Here is a 20856-nt window from a genome sequence, read left to right as displayed (position 1 = left end):
ATTGTATTAACTTACCTATTTATCGCAATCAAATAGGCGTTTTTTATTTGTCTATCTGTTTTTCTTTCGTGGGGGTAGGGTTGTTTTATTTTTTTTGCATGTGTATATATTTTATCAGTCTCTGGTGCCGCCTTTTAGTTGTTGGGATGTTTTAATGTTTGAATAAAATTCAACATATAATTCTGTTAGATTTTTCAAGATTCAAACTTTTATTGGCAATGACATTTCACAATATCCATCGCAATGTTCGGCGGTTCATTAAACAAATAATTAAAAATGTATGTATATAAAAAATAAATGAAATAATGATGTAAAAATTATTTATTATTTTTATATAGATTAATATACCATTTATCTTTTATTCAGTCAGCTTGAGAACTGGTGAATGGTTTTGTTTGTTTGTCTGTTTGTTTCATTTTACGCCTTTTCTCAACAGTATTTCAGTCATATAGGCGGGTAGTTTCCTAACCATCGTTCCTGGAGAGTTACATTAGTACTAGACTACCTTCCTCCGCGCTAAACTACCGAAGAATCTCCCGGGGATCGAACCCATGGTGAATGGTACATTGGGGAAAAAAACATATGAAAAAAATGCGTTCTATTTTTATTTTTATATTTACTTGAATTATACACATGTTGTATTGGATTGATCAGAATATTGACTTCATTGGCACGCCCTTTTATTAAATGCCAAGGTATACATGAAATATGTGATTATGTTTTATTTTTAGGGAATATTTTGTCATCTTGTACAATCATACAATAATATTTTGAATGTGAACATGTGTATTATTTATCTTAAAGATAAAGAAGACAAGAGTTAACAGAACTGAACAGATCTTTTTTTATTTCTGATTTGTACATAGTACATCATCATATACATAACATTATAATATTCAAGTAACATGTACTTTTCAGTGCAATCAATATAAAGAAATTAATATTATAAATAATATAAAGAGATTTATAATTGTAATTGTAACAATTGTAATTGTTCAGATATTAAGCCTCAGTTAAGTGAGGATGAACAGATTTAAGAAGAAAAATCAATATCAAAACTAATTTTTAATCTATCATTTAACTTTATTTTTAATAAACTAAATTTTGATCATTGAACATTATTTAACACTGTAGTTCTAACAGTCATAGCATTTTTGTAATATAGTGCTAATTTACATAGCTCATTTCTATTATTACTTTGCAGCAATGCAATAAATTTGTACATACTTGGGTTAACAAAATAATATCTTTTAATATAAAGGGTACGAATATTTGTATAACAAGGACATATAAGAACAAAATGAAATTCGAATTAACCCAAGCCTTCGTACACATGACCTTACTTGATCAGATGATAAATTTGACCGGTCAATGTGATTAAAAAGATCGTTTTAAAAAGTATAAAAATAACTGTTAAGTCAGCAAAAAAACATTTATCCATGCTACTATAATATGCAAACAACACTGACCTAACATGAACTTTAAATTATATAGTTCGACCGCTAATTCATTGACCAAAGCAGAATACTTCGTAGAATATCATATTGCATAAAGCAGACGTCAATACCAAGCGTTTATTGCGCCATATCTCGTACAGTGAACCCGGAGAGCACGGATTTCTTTAGAGTTGATAGCGTTCTTTAGCGTTTTAATATGAAATAATCTTATTATATGTAAAGATTTAGTTTCATTTTCACTGAATTTAAGCTATTGTACAATATGTTTACAGTTATTGTGACAAGAGTTATCTGACATGTTCCATATAAGACACAATTAATTTTATAACACAGTTCGCTTTCCATAATTTTATAATCAATAAAGAGAGAAACAAATTTTAGGCATGCTGGATTTTTTTTTGTCTGTTGGAGTGAACTATTTCAAAGTATTACATTCATATAAAGATATCTGTTTTATTTTGCTAATGTATATTTTATCAGTACAATCAGTTAATGAAGCACGCTGTAATAGAACATCTTGATAATAGTAACAGTTTTATCATGTATATAAAATTCACCATTTAAAAGACGATAACACATTGCACGCTGATAATAATGATACTATTCTGTGATATTAATCACCCAGAATTTCAAAGGAAAAAGTAATAATTGGAAAAGCAGAAACATTTAGTGTAAACACCCGTTTGTTCACAAAATCTCGGTCAGTGTGCTATCGGTAATAAAAACTGGGTTAATGTTATTAACGTAAGGTTAGGGTATACCATTAGTATTATATTAGTTTTAAATTTGTAACAAAAAACAGAGTTTTTTTCTGGGCGGGGGCGGACGGTGAGTGTGGGGATAAAGGGGTTGTTATGTTAAACTGACATTGTCAATGTTTTAAAAGACGGTCTCAGATGCTACTTTGTGTTATATGACTCCGGCAATGAGGTACTTTAGAGGCGCAACTTCTCTTTCGTATAGTTAAGCCTTCACTTTGCTTCGATTTGTAGAAGTGTGCGAGTATGCGTGCGAGCGTGTGCGTGTTATATATATGTTAGGGACTTGAAGGGCAAGTGATTCTAGGTTTTTTCATATCCAAATTAATACGTTGTACTGTTCTCTTTATATTTTTTCAAATATTTTCTAGTTTTTTTTCAGCGTTATATCCTTTCTGGAATTCTAATTTCTGTGAAGCGATTTTTTTTAAAATTCTAACGAGACTAAATAATCAAGAATTACATGGAACATGATTGCAGGAATTATAGTAGACCACATGTTCACTTTCTAAAGCTTACATACAAAAGTTAAGTATTTAATTTCCTAGATAAAAATTTTAATTTCAAGACGCCAGTTGTTCAATGAGGGTAATAACAGTTCTAGAATTTGATTCAGTGGATTTTAATTTCAATCAAATCGTAAACAAAATATGTGCTAGTGGCAGAAGCTTGTGTAAAACAGAATCATATCTGTAGAAATATCCTCTATTTTTGGATATCGTTATCACACTTTTGAGTGTTATTTCATTTCATATACGTATTTTAGCGAAGAATAGCTGTAACTGAACAAAATAACAAACATACAATGGAGGGTACAAGGATCGGTTTTGGTGCATTGACATCTGCAGATTTAAAGTTTAAGGATTTGATATTTTATTTAAGTAAAGTGTTTAAGATGTAACTTTTCAGCAAATATAACAAGCAACATAAAAAGAAATAATAAAAGGTTTTAAAAAATGAAAATATTAACATTATTGAGGCTTAATGTGTCTTTTAAAATCCTGTAACACAAATTTTTTTATTGTTTTATATCATAAATATGATGCTCAAATTAAGATTTATTAATTTTGTAAGTTCCAAAAAGCATTGTTTATAAAGATAGATCCCTAAATCTCCTGAACCTTTCAATCACAGCATATTTGAGATATTCCGGGCTGGTAATTTTTAAAACTTTTTTTAACTAAAATTAAATGTTAATTAAGATGTATATCCAGTTGAAGAAATGTAAAATTGTTATTTACTTATTTTAACAGGCAATCTTTGCCAAAGGCCAAAACAAAGAATTAGCTTGCATTTCTTTCTCCAGGCATTTTGATTTTATATATAATTGTTTTGATGACTATTTTATCTCAGTTTGTTTTAAGAAAATGCTGAATAAAGAAGATTTCATATAATTTTATGATTGTATATGGATTGTGCGTTTAGATAACGCAGAAAGTTTGCTCTATTAATATTAGAATGCGCCCTCTCTGTTTTCAGATCATAATAAAAAACATTTTAACATTATAACTGCAAACATATCTTTCAATAATGCATATTAATTTTTTCTCTGTATAGAGTAATTATCTCAGCACATCTAGCATATGTTTTATATACATACAATTTTTTATGAGTTTTATGTTCATTGTATATGTAATTGTAACTATCATTATCACATTCTCTTATATTATCATATAATAAATACGTTATATTAACATATGTATTGTACATTATTCTGCGTGATGCTATGATAAACCATCAGTACTTTTGCATACATTAATAAATGCCTACAATCTTGTCTCGTGCAGTTCGTAAATAATCACTACGTTTATATTTTTTATATTTTGACCGGGTCACACCGATCACTTACTTATTATGATAATATGGCGTTTTTCCCATTTTAATAATGGATAAAGTTCTCACGTGCCCCTCCGTGCATTATTTCAGGCACGAGCGGGGTAACTAAGAAGGACCACTGATCTTCCGTACGCTACCTTTCTCATATAAAAGAATCCAAAGTGAGGGATTTGAATTCAAAACGATTAGGGGCAAGTGGCTCACAGTCAACGACTTTTACTACTCGGCCACGGAGGCCCATTTACTTTTTTCTGTTTTTTGATGAAAACTATTAAAGGGGCTTCACTGAGGTAAAAAAAAAGCCTCAGGAATAAAATTTGAAATAAAGAAATATACTCAGAATTAAATAGAATATCGGTTTTTGTGTAATTCTTAGTCCGCATTAGTTTTGAAAGCGTATACATGTACAACCATTTCATTTTAGATCAATTTGCAAATAACAATAATTATTATGCCATGGGAAAACGGGTCGAGGGGATGAAGTGAAAAATTGCTCAAATGGTACACGGGAAAACCCATATCCTGGTCACACGTATATCCATAATCAGGGACAATATACATGTATATCATTGCATAGATCCCTGACCTGTCTAATGCTAATTATCAGATTAGTGGATACAATAAGAATTTCACCACAACATTTTGTTACATGTCAATGTTTGTAGTTAAATAAAAGGTCAGAGGGTAAGTTTATATATGGTCAGATATAGAGTCTATCAATGGTGTTATAGAAAATGTATATTTACAAACTGGTCATTCTTTGTATATTCCTGGTTTAAAATGGAAAATAGAAAAAAATAGAAAAAAGTGCATCATCGTGGTCATAGATAAAGTATATCTATGGTCATGTATAAAGTAAACCCATGGTCATGTATAAAGTAAACCCATGGTCATGTATAAAGAATATCTATCTTGATTATATCTTGTTCAATTTTTATTTAAACTGAAAGTTCTTTTTTTATTTCTGTTTATAGTATTCATTTGGTCATACCACTAATGAAACTATAACATTTGGTCGGTGAGATATATATTTCGATGTTACACGGAAACTGGTATACACTTTAACAAACAACATAGTTTTTATTTCAACTTTAGATACAGAATTTTAAGAGGGAAAAATCTAAATGCATAGCAGCTGCATACTTCTAATAGTGATAATCTTGTGCACATTATCTTATCATGTTATAATATGTTAACATTGTACTGATTTACACCCAGATACCGCAAATATGTCATGTGATTTTAAGTGTTAACGACTTTCCAAACTGGGTCATCACCATCCTTAATCCGCGTTTTTGAAATGTATAAAAAGAAACATTAACTGTTCGTTATAGTCAAATGTATTTGATTAGTAAATAAAAAAAACAAGCTGTATTGTGTTCGCGTTGGTTGTTGGTCTCATTTATTGATTTAAAGTTTACTGAACATCATTTAGTTAACCGTTAGTTATTTATTCATTTTATTTCATTTATGAAATCGTAAAGCTTGCATCTGCAGTTATTAAAGTGGATGTGTTACGTCATATTGTCGTAGTAGATTATTACGTGAGATGTTTGATAGTTATACATTATAACCTGCAGATTCACGTGCTTTTACATGTAGATGATAGAACAGCTGTGTGGGGTATTTGAGAAATAACAAATTTTCTCTGTTTATCATTCCATAAGCGTTTACAACAGAAAAAAAAAACAGTTTATACGTGAACGTGTTTATATTAATTACTACATGTGCAATAGGTGACAATCTCAAGGTCTGCGGATTGCAGCAAAATTTGCTGAGAGGACTGTTTATCGATTATCAATAAACAAAAAAATATCTTAGCGAAAACTGAATTGGGATAGTGAAAATATTCAAGTTCATATTAACCTAAATTTGGAAGACGAAGATTATCGTAACATAAAACATTAATTGCTGCGTCAAAAAGTTTCGATGGCGCCAAAGATTTTTCTGGGATTATTGTTGTTGGTGACTTTAGGACAAGCAGTAAATGTTCGGCCTCATATTTTGTTCATTGTGGCAGATGATTTAGGTGGGTACTGTTACATTTATGTTTACATATTTCAATATTTAAATGTATGCAGAGATGTTGTATTGACTTATATGATTAATCACTTTCCCTCGCCGCCTCAGGTTCGAATCCCAAAAAGGGCGCGTATATCTTTTGTGTATGTTTGTTTGTTTGTTTGTGAGGTTTTTGTTGTTCCTGTTATTGTTGTTGTTGTTGTTCTAGATGTTTCTTTTTCTTTCTTCTGCTTTATTATTTACGTACTCAGTGTATTACCTTTATATTTTGACTACTTAGTGGATCAACCTAGATTCTGTCTGTAAAGAACCTGTTCTTACTTGAAGCCGCCAGTAATCTATTGATCACTATTATAATTTACTAAATAGATCATTTTACTTTGCGTTTTATGTAGGATTATCTGATTGTATTGTAATATACAATTCTTTGTTAGATTTTTTTTGGAATTTCATGTACATTGTACATATAATATATAAAATTGCATAGAAAAGCCAGGAAATGTAGCAGATATCACACGTGGCCCCCGATCCTTCAAACATAAAATCAATTATTACGTTCAATTTAACAAGTGTTATGGTTTTACTATGTTACATAATATCCTTCACTGAAAGTTATATATTATCTTCGTGTTATCTTTAAAAGTCGTAAATTATCTTACTTTAATCATTTAACGTACGATAAATGGCATGTTATAGCGGGTTAATACCTTGTTACTAACTGCCTACAAACATTATACTAATACAGTCACCTGATTAGATTTCTTGTGACCGCTATTGACCTTAATTATAAGGTCATTTATAACGAAAGCGTCCTCTATTACTGTAACATTAATTTTGTTGGTTATTGAATTAAAAAATCATATTTACACTATATAATATATACATATGCTCTAACTAATTGCTCTTTATATGTATACTCTATCATAATGGTTACAATTAAGATAAAAAAAACTTGTACTTAAGCTATCATGAATTTTTCTCTGTCATGTTGACCCCTTAAGGTGCCATCAACGGGAAAGATAAAATGGTCTGCCAAATTAATAGTACTGAAATATGCATTGTAGAATGACGTCCTTATTATGCAAATATGAAATGTATATATATATTGCTCTGTTCTATTCTATCAGTCTTGTTTAAATATAACGCAAAGTTATCAAAAAAAAAATGCAAATTTGTCAGCATTTGTATACTGCTGCACGTCTGTCGGCTTTTATTGGGAAATCATAAAGTTAATATCTAATTACACTGCTGCTAAAAAATTCATTTAACTTATCTTTTCAATTAAAGGCACATTATGCCTCAGAAATCCATATTTATAAAATTATTTAGAAATGTCAAATATGTGTTTAATAATGTTTTAATAATTGATTAAGGGTATATTAGATGTTTCACAGCTGAAGAAGGTAGCGCTGATTGTGCATTAATGTTCCCTTAATGTAGCAAAATGTAAACAATGTAGTATTTTTTACTTCCATATCGAAATACGTATTCACTGTAATTATACCAATTGCCAATTAAGCAAAAGGAGCAAAGATAATTCATCTATATAGCAAAATTGTTTTGTTTTTTTTTGTTTTTTTTGGATACCAAAAACTGAAAAGTTTTTGAGAAATAAAAATTATAGCATTTCTGTTTAAAGAACAATATATTGGACAGTATTTCGACTACTGATATGAAATATGACCGTTTATATAAAAATATACGAGGTATTTATACAGTCGTTTATTCCGTCCTATACAAATCTAATCATATATTTTAAACATTGATTAAAGTCACATAAACTGCCTATAATAGAATAAATCTTTTATATCTGTAATAATATCTTCAAGAACCGATTATTTTCAGACTGTTTGACTATTTTAATCTTGTTTCGTTCTTACATTTACTGAGTTATAAATAATTGTGATACTTATTCCAAGTTCAAGTTCAGAACTTTGTATTTATTCGATTTCAATAACGATATTTTTTTTGTTTCATTTATTTCAAAATACTTATAAGATCATACTTTTGTGTTACTTAAATAACTTGATGTTTCTAGTATAACTTATTCGCACGGGCTATGGTAGGGATGGTTGGGACGTTAGTATGTCTATATGAAGTTTTTTTACCCTGTAAGCATGAATAAAAAAAATTGAATTCGAATACAGAAATTTGAATTATTTTTTGTTCTTCAATTTACAGTTATCTCGGTATCAATCAAAATAGAAGTGTATCAAATAAAACCTGACTTTCCCATTTTTTCCAAGATTTGAAAAAAAGGTTTTGTGTAATTATATATAACAATGACTTTTTTTTGCAAAAATGATATTTGTCTTCAATGCTTTTATTGTCACAGTGTATACATTATTTATTCTTTCTTAATTTAATAAGTGTTCAGAGCCATGCTTGTGTTTTCTACATGAGTAGTTTGTATATTCTACATGAAAACATTTTCTTATATAACAAGAATATATCTCAACTGGTTGTAACATTTTTCTGTAGGTTGGAATGACGTTTCTTGGAACAACCCGGACATAATGATGCCAACTCTTGATAAATTGGCTCGAAAAGGTGTCATCCTAAACTCCTCATATACACAACCCACATGTAGTCCGTAAGTTATAAAATTAGTGTGTGTGCAAATATTTTCAATATTGATAGCTTAAATAAGTTTACTCTATGTTTCGTCTTCTAATACATTGAGTACATGAGCCCCCATTTCTGTTTTTTTTTCCTGAAGAAAAAATACTTTTTTTTGTATACAAAATTATTGTGTTTTTTTTTTCTTTTTCAAATACATGTTTGTTTCTGATTTGTTATCTAAAGACAATTAAACATAAAAAGAGCTGACTGCAAAAAAGACTAGTAAATTGTGATGTATCTTAATTAAAGACGAGTGTGTTTAGCATTTTTCAGATTTTAAAGCAAGTAACTATGGTGGCGTAAAGGGGCCATCAGAAATATTTTATGTACCACGTGCGCACGCGATAGCTACTACGTGCGAACACGATAGCTACTACGTGTGCACAAGATAGCTACTACGTGCGTACGCGATAGCTACTACGTGCGCACGTACAGGCTATAACTTGCGCAGACGAAAACTTTTACGTGCGCGCGTAATGATTGACCAACGTTTGGTCTATCGCATGTGTTGCATGTAGTACCTATTGTGTGCGCCTGTAGTACCTATCGCGCGCGCACGTAGTATCCATCGCGTGCGTGATAGATAAAATATTTCCGATGTCCCCTCTATGCAACTGTACAATTAGTTTGCTGAAAAGTGTATTAATGATTATGGATGTACTATCACATTGGAATAAAAATGTCCATTTGTTTATATAACACTATGAGAATAATTAAGAGAAACGTCAAAATTCATTAGAGGTCTGAGAAACGAGTCTATTTAATGATTTTGTTTGGCCTTAAAGATCATCGCTGACTTTTATTCAAATTATAGCATCAATATAAATAAAAAAGAAACAATATGTAAACATATTATATAAAAGAAACACGGCATGATATTTGTTATAGGTCATATTATATTTATACTACAAGAAACATATCTTCTACAGAAGTCGAACACCAGATGTATCATTTACTTGATTTATGTTTTACTTTAAACTGCAGAAACATTCCTATAGCATTACAACCCCAGCAGGAACAAATGTAAACACTTTAACAGATAAAAAAACGTTTTTGTAACAAATACAGATAACGCTATATGGGTTATCTCGACATAGCTTTGACATACAGTGTGTGCGGTATGTTCGGATCTATTTATAAATCTTGTAGCATTTTGATTACTTTGTTTGATCAATGAACTACGAGTGTGTGCTATTGTTTTCAAAGATGATAAATAATTCATTAGATAGTATCAATTATGAGCAATTAAACATGCATTATCTTGTATGAAGTTTTATTATAATAGGTTTTGATGGGTGTACAAAAATATAAACTAAATAAAAAAAAGAAAAGTAGTTCTATAATTTTTCTAATTCCATGTATTTTGGTCAATGATTCATGCTTAAGGATCTGCATGAAGCTCCTATCTCATCCCCTGTGCCACACAAGAAGAATGCCAAACCTTCTTTTCAATATATTTCTTACCCTTGATAATATTGTACAGTATGACATGTGTTTTCGCGATATTTACACCCTTATTATGATTAACAGATCTCGTGGTGCCCTAATGACAGGATATTATCCATATCACATCGGCATGCAACATGGTATTGTTAACAGATATCAACCTAAGTTTATGCCAAAAGACAAAGAGACGCTACCGGAAGCACTGAAGAAAGTTGGTTATGCGACACATATGGTAGGAAAGTAAGTATATGATGTAATATTATTCATATTTTAATCAAACCATTGAAGTACATTTTGTACACATGGACTGGTTATTGATGTCAATACATCTGTACTGCCCTAAAAGCAGGTATTTGGAAACATTATCAAATGTGTATGCTGACATGAGCTGTAGATTGCCAGAGAAAATGGCACTACTGTTATAACTATAGTCAAGCAATTTCACGATCCCGAGACCAGGAATGACTTCAACTGACATCTAAGTACCTTCTCAAAAGATGGGTTAAATAAAAACATAAAACGAGATGAGTACACATATATAATTGCAATTTATTTATAACATAATACGTATATAAATGTTATGTTATGAACATTTATATATAAGATCGTGTGTGTAATAAAATATTAAGATTTATGTTATTAAATAAAATAACATATACAGGGATGTTTTTTCTTCTTCTGTTTTTCTCCGTTGATTTGGGTGTGTTGTTGTGGGTGCTAAATCACAGGATTTTCGTTAAAATTATTTAATTCTTTTACTGAATGTCCAAAATACTACTTATGCTGCTAGTGTTGTTGTTGTTGTTGTTGCTGCTACTGTTGCTTCTGTCGCCGCCGCAACTACTACTACTATTACTACCACTTTTCCTACTACTGCTGCTGCTGCTATTGATGATGATGATGATAATGATGACAATGAAGCTGCTGTTGATGATAATATGATGATAATAAAGATGACCACGATGATGATATTATAAGAAAACGAGTATCAGTAGAATACAATATTTTCATTACCTGCAACGTTTACGTTTTCCTTCTTTTATGATATAACCCTTTATTATTTTATTCTCTACTACATGGTTTCAGGTGGCATTTGGGATTTTGTAATTGGAATTATACACCGACGTATCGAGGGTTTGACAGTTTCTATGGGTTCTACTCCGGGGCCCAGGATTACTACACGCATAAACATTGTAAGTTTATTGAAAACATGTTTAAGAATTATTTCCTTCGGTACATACATGTACTTCATTTGTGGTTGCTATAGTTTTTGTCAGCTTATCAAATCTTTTTCAAGTGCTATACTAAAATGTTTTACTTTAATATTAAAATTAGATCATGTATTGAGATTTCTTGAGAGATAGTGAAAAGAATAAGGCCATTGTCTTATAAGCTTTTTTATCTGTCATCACACATGTAATTACACATGTGCTTGAGTTAAATGTTTACATACCTCCCTATTCTTTAACTAATGTTAATTGCTTTTAATACAAATAAAAAGTGCTTTATTTCATCAGGTATATAATAGTTCAATTGTCTTTCATACTTCTTTGGTCTGTCTGTTTTTTTGTTGTTGTTGTTGTTTTTGTTGGGTTTTTTTTTATTAAAAACAAAATACCAGGAATAAAAGATTTTTTTTTACTTACATCTTGTTTAAATATAATACTGATTCATTTACAGATGGTGGTTTTGATTTCCGTTTCAACAAGAGCGTTCATCATCCTCCAAAAATGCGATATTCTACGGTATGTTAACAATAAATATGTAGTTTTAATTTCGTTATAATTAACATGCCGGATTTAAAAAAAAAACTCCTGAAATAAGGAAAAAGAAATTTTCCTTTAGTCATTTAAATTGCAAGGTACTTTCTTATGCGACTTTTTAGCATAAACGTAACCACCTGTTTAATTATTTCGGTTAATTTAACCTTAATCTTCGGTCACCTTTGTCGGTGACATGTGTACCCACACACCCAATAGTTCATATTTAATTTACATGCGAACATGGTAAATATATACAAGATAAGCAGGTGTTCCTATTTAGGTTAAAATGACATTTGGTCTGGTTTTAAGACATACGATAAATCCGTGTTTGTTTCTTTATTTTTTTTTATTTTTTTATTTTTTTTTATTTTTTTTTTTGTTTTTGTTTTTGTTGTTGTTGTTTTGTTGTTGTTTTTTTGGGGGGTGGAGGGGGTGGAAGGATTGTTGCTGTTGTTTTCGTTTGATTTTTTGTTTAGTGTATGGATAAGGTCACCGGTTCTTATTATTGCATGTCTCCAGTACATGTAGAATATTATACATGTCGTCGGTCGGTCCAGTCCATACATTAGACCTTGTCCAACTATTAACTAAAGAACCATTGGCTTAAGGATTAGACCTGTTATATGGAAGTTAACCATTTCTACTTAATGTGCCCTTCTCTGTTTGTAGAATGTCAAGGTCACTGGGATGTTGACAAAAACGATTATCCGATCAATTACTAGAGAAAACTTTGGCCTACATGTGGTCGTGAGTTTGGTTATGATAAGTAAATGTACTCGTAACTTAACCATGAAGGGCTGGGGTCATACATGTTTGACAAACATTCCTAAATTAAGTTCGAAGTGTACAACTATGTAACACCATTGACCTATTGTTAGCATGTTACAATGGTACTGTTAAAAAATTATTATTTCGCACTTTGGTTTTGACGTCCTAAATGTTAATATTGTATTTAGTGACACGTTCCTTTTCCAAACAAAATATTGATTATTTCATTCGCAAAAAAAAAAATGTTCAAGTTTGACTGTATATGACATACCGTCCAGCTTTGTGTGCGTGTGAATGCTTGCGTGCGGGCAAGCGCGTATGCGTGAGTACGTGCGTGTATGTGTGCCTTTTAGACAAGAGTATTTGTATGATTATATGATAAATTATCTCAAAACACGCTATACCTAAGACCCTAATTCCATCATGATATTAAGTAAGGTTGTAATATGAATGGGTAGAAAATTATTTTCCCTCGCATATATATATAAAGTATCTGTTAAGGGATGGGGGTATAATTTTGCAAGGGATTTAAGTTTGGTTATAAAGTGGAGTAGTCATTCGGCTGAATCGAAATGATAAATCTCGTTTGAACGTTAATAATTTCCACTCCGTTATGATTTTGTAAATTATACATATCCTTAGTACCTTTGTATAATAATTATGTGAGTTCCTTAATTTCAAAATCCTTTTCTGTGTTTATGGAAAGAATGTTTAACGGCTGATGATTTTTGTTGGTAAAAATTATTTCTCTGAAGTTAGACAATGACAACATGACTCACTAGCGCAGAATGAGCTGTTTTTAAATTATGGATTACACTAGAGTGGCAATCTTTAATGCACTTTAACATTGATTTATCCTTAATTTCCGTGCAAGGTTTAATGTGAAATATATTGGTGTAAAGAGGCTACAAAGAAAACCGCGTCGACATTGTTCAAATTTATGCGCAAATAAATAAATTTTCACTTAAGGCTTTTGGTTACCCTCTCGGAAAATTTAACTGCTAATAACAGTTTTTTCCACTTGTAATATACAATGTTATGTTATATGATAACACCTCCACCTTTCTCTTAGATAATCTCCTTAGAGGTGAACATTTTGAAAACTGTTCTGAAAACATAGTTTTAGAATTATAAATTCGGGCAACATTAGAATTTTCTAAACAAAACCTATATGTAGATTTTCAATATAGATTCATGTATCTATATTGCAGGCGTTGTTTGGTAGACGAGCAGCCGACATTATTTTACAGCATGATCCAGATAATCAACCATTGTACCTACAGTTGTCATTCCAGGGCGTTCATACACCATTGCAGGTCATACAGTAATATATTATTTCTTTCGTATGGAAATTTTTTATTGTCACATTTAGTTTATACAAATAATTATCATATTCGAGTGTTAAGGAAACTATAGATCCAACCAGTACAAAGCAATGATTGTAAAGTTTCTTATTCAAAGAACTAACGGCTTCCCTTTTATATGGTTTGAGACTACACACTCGGCAATCCTTAGAACAGTTTAACACACATATCGTCACATGTCTTAAATGTTTCCTGCAAGCAAACAGATAACCACATAGACCATTGGCGTAAATACAAAAATAACACGAGTTTCTTTCAAACAAAGCAGCAAAAGAAATCTTGAATCAGTAATTCTTGTTTTATCTTAGTTACGGAAAACTCCTTTGTGCTAATGCCAGCTTTAATACATTTTGAACTTTTACCAATCAAATTACAACCTCTATACATTTTCAGGTTCCAAAGAAGTATTCGAACCAATATTCCCATATCAAGAACAGAAATCGAAGATTATATAGCGGTAAGTTGATAATTATATATCTTCAAAATATTTTTCCACAGAGAAATACCCCGAAACTAACCTATCGCATACTGATTAGATAGATCTACCATTACTTTGCGCTCTTGATTTCAAATAATGAAATATTTAATTATATGCAATATAATTAAAATCAGCTCCTAAATTACGCTATGCATTAGGATATAACATTCACCCTTCTCGTGGTCTTTCAAACAACCAATCATAGGCGAGCTTTCATTATTTTGAAAGCGATCCTGAGTGGGTAATTTTCACGAATTTCGAGACAAACATGACGTTTTCCGACAGGAAAACTGGCAAAACAATCTTGCCCATTAAAAATTGACTTTATTGATATAGTTAATTTGTTAAAAGTTACTTCAAACATTTCTTTTGTAACAAAATTCAACCATTAGTTTATCTTCCACGGATATCGGTATTTTGATAATTCTCCCAAAACCGGTTTGATTGCATGGCTGCAAACAGCTTTCTCGGAAATTCGAAATATAAAGAAGGCGAGTCATCAGATCTACATGGAAGAAATAAGTAGATCTGAACTTTAGTCAGATTGTGTTATACATGTATCTTAATTCAAGTTAATTGAACGGATATATGACTTGTTATTCTTAGTAAAACCATTGTGCCGTGTGAATAGTTCGTGGAAAGAAATTGAAATATTAAATTTCGATCAGAAAATACTTAACGAGTAATTCTTGGCTACAGTAGCACACTTGTTTTCATAAAGTAATTTTGCTCAAGTGCAAAATAGTCTATCCTACATCTATTATTGTATTATGTTATCATAAAAAAAATGTTCACATTGTATTATGTTATCATATAGACATGTTTAGCATTGTAAAGAGTTATCATATAGACATGTCTGTCATTGTATGTCTATCATTATATGTCTATCATTGTATTATGTTATCATATAGAGATGTCTATCATTGTATTATGTTATCATATTGACATGTCTATCATTGTATTATGTTATCATATTGACATGTCTAGCATTGTAAAGAGATATCATATAGACATGTCTATCATTGTATTATGTTATCATTTTGACATGTCTAGCATTGTAAAGAGTTATCATATAGACATGTCTATCATTGTATGTATATCATTGTATTATGTTATCATATGTCTATCATTGTATTATGATATCATATAGACATATCTATCATTGTATTATGTTATCATATAGACAAGTCTATCATTGTATTATGTTATTATTAAGACATGTCTATCCTTTTATTACAACAGGAATGATAACAGCTATGGACGATGCAGTCAGTCTTGTCATGCGAGCCTTCCAGAAGAAAAGTTACATGGACAACCTTCTTGTAGTCTTCACATCTGACGTAAGTGTTGAAAAAAATCAGTTTGACATAAGATGACACATACCACTGACGATAACGTATCAGTTATAACTGGGGGTGTCCGTAGCCGAGTGGTTACGGTCGTTGGGTCGTTGACTTCAAACCACTTGCCCCTCCCCGCTGTGGGTTTGGATCGCGACAGGATCTTTGGATTCTTTCATGTGAGGAAGATATCAAGCTAGCTTACTTCTAATCAGGTGCCCGTTCGTGCCTGAAATAATGCACGGGCCTTCCTCCACAAGTAAAGTTGGAACGTCGCCATGTGACCTATAATGTGTCACACACAAACGATCAGTTGTAACTACAGTTATGAAAATTGCAGGGTTGCATATTATTTAGAATATAAGTATACATGTACTTCGAGCGAAGGGAACGAAGGGATGCATTCGCGTGATCCTAAATCGAGCGAACGACGTTTTACCATATTCATTTATATGACTGATATTATCATGTCTCAGATATCTACATATCATTCTTGTAAATAAATTCATTTTTGTGCAGTTTGCCAAACAAATATAAATATGTGTTGAACTATTCACTTTCAGAATGGCGGAGCGTCTTACATCGCTGGTTCCAATTGGCCTCTACGTGGTTCTAAGAATACTTTATGGGAAGGGGGAACCAGAGTCCCTACTTTTATATACAGTAAAAGCCTACTCAAGAAGACGGGAGTAACTCAATCAGGGTATGTTACAATAATAAAACACGATAGATGTCTTTCTAGCAGCTTTATGTTATTTAATTAAACTGCAAAGAAAGAAAAAGTATGGTATTAAATAAAAACTAAAGGTGACACAAAAGCAGTTTCAATAACATGTTAGTGTAACTCAAAGAAAATACATATTTAAACCATTAACTTGCTGCAAACTAAATTGATAGGCCATTGCCTTCGATAAAAAGTCTGGGTGATAGGTCATTGCCTTCGATAAAAAGTCTGGTCAGCATTTTCATGCAGTTTGACCAAATTCCATACCGGTGGCTGACTACCTTTAAATTTTTTAATTTTCATCTGAATATCCCCTTAACTGGTGACTAACAGTTCCAAAAAAAGAGGCTGGACATGTATATTTAACATTAGTTAAAGGGTTATTATGTTCTCTTTTCAGGTTGGTACACGTGACTGACTGGTTCCCAACACTTGTACGACTTGCTGGCGGTGAAACAAGTAATTTATTTTTTTCTTTTAATTCAATTTCTTTCTCTTTTGGTTAAAAGCATATCCAGTTGCTAATGTCAATCTATCACCAAAAAAAAATATGTAAAAACTATGATTATATTCTGAATCTTAAATTGGTTCTTGAGTATGGGATTATATAGTTCTTCTGAAGTATTCTCTGAAAGTACATGCCTGTCGATGACTTTAAAACAAACATCAATCTCTTCATTAGTACTGACTACATTTTATGTACATTATGTTTTTGTTAGGTCCGTTCCTGGATGGGGTAGATCAATGGCTAGCATTAAGCAGAGGGTGGCCATCACCAAGACACGAGTTTGTGTACAATATAGATGAAGTCAAACGAACTGGAGCATTAAGGTAGGCTAAGTATGTTTATTATGTTCTAATAAGAAAGAAGTTTATATCTTAAGATAGATTTTCTTATTTGTTTTCTCTTTCTTCCAAGTTAAACAATTACGATTTTCATTGCATATGTTAATGTATAAATAACGAACAACCAATTTATTGTATGTATCATTCATTGAAAGTACAGTTTGAGAAACTGTTGGAAATTTATTCGTGGAAAGTAACTAATATGATGGTTTTTGAATGAATTAAGTACTTCACAAACGGCTGTAGAATGAGGAATGACATGTCACTCTTGATTTCATACAATGAAATATTTAGTAATATCTTAATTCAAGTAAAGTGTTCCAAGTGCTTGAGCGGAGATATGACGTGTAATTCTTTGTAAAACCATTGTGCCGTATATGATGGTGATGTGTATAATTCGTGGAAAGAAATTGAATTAATAAGTTTCGATCAAATAAATACTTAATGAGTAACTCTTGACTACAATAACACACTTCACAAAGTCATTTTGTTCAAGTGAATAGGAATCGATGAGTGAAATACCTCGTTTAAAATTCTCCTTAAAGTATTTGTGTGAAATTCAGGGAACGATAATGACATGGTTATTTTCAAATAACGCTGTGGTTTTAAAGTGACTAAAATAATGAATTTCTAGAAACACTTCATGTCGTCTGCTTCAGTTATAGTCTATTTCATTAGTCATTAAAAGTTGCCAGTACATACAAAATATTTCTAAGAAGAAATTCTTCGTGCGCGCAGTATGCTAAACTAATATCTTGATAAAATTAAGATTTCAGCCAACAAAACAAATCATTTCCTAATTTTTATCAGTTTTTTGTTCGCACTCGCTTTAGTTACATTTAAATATGATCAGACGTCAGCAGGCGAAAATCGTTCATACTGACAAACATATACAAAATAATGTAACTGAAAGAATTACACCCTATTACACATGATTTATCTTCAACGTTTCGATCGGGTGAAGCAGGGTAAACGTCCAACAATCACAATTTTTTTACAATTATCAGAGTAACTCCTCAAATTTGTGGAGATAAATGTAGTGTATAATTGATAGATAAGATTTGAAATTAAAAATTATCCAAAGTTCCTGGTGGTATTTGAACCAACAACGGCTAAGGACAAGTGATTCGAAGATTACGACTGTGATCACTTTGGTACGGAAGTTCGCTTCACAGCCAGTGATATTGTATCTCATAATGCCAAAATCTGTGTAATTTTACGTTATATCTTATTTCACAGGTCGGGAGACTATAAACTAATTGTAGGCAGTCCTGGTCGGTATAACAACTGGTACCAGGCGAAGACAAAACCTGCGTGTAACTCTAAAGAGGCTCGACAAGGCTATATGTATGAAGAAAAACAATTAAAACTAGCTGAGAAATTAGATCGTCAAGAACAAAAATCCGTCAACGGGTGGTGGTTTACATCGCCTCTTCAATATATAAAAGGTCGGTACAGTTGATGAACTAACGTTTATATTTACTCCATTTAATAAAAGTGTTATATCACATTTTTGCAACCAATATGAATCACTAGGCCTTAAATTGGGAACTGGAATTATATCCTAAAACTCAACGAAAGTAATGAGTTCGTAATACAAATACATAAAGGTTCCTTTCCCAAATATGTTAAATAGTATCAAGGCCATGATGAATTTTCATGAAAATTGATCATTTGTCCTTGAAGGTAAATGTCACTTATGGGTTAATTTAATTCTTCAATACATCAAAATCAAGCTCTCACCATGTTATTTATTTCAGCAAATAGGATGAACATGTTAAAATTGCCAACAATAACGAGAATACTTTAGACATTTACCTTTTTGTCATTTGTTTCATGCCTTATATTTACTCTAAGTGTTCATAATTCAAGGTTTTGCCAACAAAGCGGCGGCAGTATCTGGGGCATCATCAGCCTGGCGGTCAATGTCCAAATGGTACGAACAATATAGATGTGATAGATTTATGTCAGCTCATGCGAGGGAAGAGAAGAGGTTGAAGCCACCTGCTATACAACTGTTTAATATCAAAGGTAAATACTAGGACCGGGAACGCATAAGGAAAATTGGTATTCTAATATTCGTTTTCCATGTTCGAATTTATTCGAATAATCGTTTTCCAATATTTCTTTTTTAAGTAGTATCCGAAATTTATTAGGTCGAATACTATACTACTTTGATAAGTTTTGAATTATCGAAAGAAATTTCTTTTCATTCTTTTCTATACCTTTTGCATTTGCGTGTTGCAATTATAGTATAATATATCATATTTCAGATTACAAAGACAAAAGTAAACTTTTACCTATTTAACACACTGATGTGATAAAAAAGATAAGTAAAAATCCTATCATTATAAAGTAAGTCATGTTTATATTGTCAATTTTAGATGATCCTGAAGAAAGATTTAATCTCGCAAACAAGAAGCCGGTGTTGCTGAAGAAACTGATGAGAAAACTCAAGGCGCACAAGAAGACATTAGTGAAGGCTCAGAATCAACCGCACACCAAGCTAGCACATCCCAAACATTATGATAATATATGGTCACCTGGCTGGTGTTGAAATAGCCCAGGATGATTTGTTAATGATGATCTCTTTTACCGTACATTTAGGCAGCTTGTTTAATAATTGCTTATGCTTACAATACAATGATATTTACAGAATATTCACATTGACATAAGCGATGCTTATAGGAAGAAGGAAATATATAGTGATAGAGGATGTCTCCAAATATATGTAAGTTTATCTATGTTGAAAGCCAGGTTTTGACTTGGAAAGAACTGTCATTGTATGACAAATCTGATTGTATAGGGTATGACGGAACAGGGTTTTCTGCTTTATTTTTTAAATGTGCACTTTAAAGAGACTTGAATGTTTTGTCTTTTATAGTGTGTGTGTGTTCGTATGACAGAAAGCAACAGGTTTGTTTGTGTGTGTGTTTTAGGGAACTAATTTTAGAATTAGTTAGTGTATTGTCTGAAGTTTATTTTCTCACAACAGAAATGATGTCACAAAATGTCATGTGACAGCGAAATAACACTCTGTCATCAATCATTTATAGATAGCAATAGTAGCATTTAAACACATATATGAAGTGAATTATTTAAAGGTCAGAATAAGTATACGTGTTTTTATTTAAAGACCAGTGCTCTTACCGGTGAATTTTGTAGTCATGACGATGAGCTGACTGTAAGCTCGAGGTGGTTTTGTTTGTCATTTTGTATTATGAACGTTATTCATTTATTAAAAATATATACATTTTTGCTTTATCTGATTCAATATTGTTTAGAGACGACAACGATATTTCAGTGATGAAGTATATTTTTACCTAACACAGTAAGGAGTTGAGAATGTACATGTATACATGTATCATCAGTTTTTTTTCTTTTATAGAAAAATATGTTTAAAGTCAATAAAATGAATTTTGACTGGAGATA

At 31.3% G+C, this 20856-nt stretch overlaps 1 protein-coding gene across 1 annotated transcript; it reads left to right on the top strand.

Annotated features, from left to right (window-relative positions):
• Positions 1–5426: 5426 nt before the first annotated feature.
• LOC132720704 (arylsulfatase J-like) lies at positions 5427–20795 on the top strand. The gene is made up of 14 exons (XM_060704890.1): positions 5427–6080; positions 8555–8666; positions 10226–10381; positions 11228–11334; positions 11822–11886; positions 13884–13988; positions 14430–14493; positions 15757–15854; positions 16418–16557; positions 16979–17037; positions 17298–17409; positions 18664–18872; positions 19297–19455; positions 19809–20795. Exons 1-14 carry the CDS (start codon positions 5981–5983, stop codon positions 19979–19981), a joined length of 1659 nt encoding a protein of 552 aa, XP_060560873.1. The 5' UTR covers positions 5427–5980; the 3' UTR covers positions 19982–20795.
• The last annotated feature ends 61 nt before the right edge of the window (positions 20796–20856 follow it).

This window comes from Ruditapes philippinarum, unplaced genomic scaffold (genome assembly GCF_026571515.1).
Source record: "Ruditapes philippinarum isolate M1 unplaced genomic scaffold, ASM2657151v2 ctg859_1_1_1_1, whole genome shotgun sequence".
Lineage (NCBI taxonomy): Eukaryota > Metazoa > Mollusca > Bivalvia > Venerida > Veneridae > Ruditapes > Ruditapes philippinarum.
This window is presented reverse-complemented; position numbering and strand designations above follow the sequence as displayed.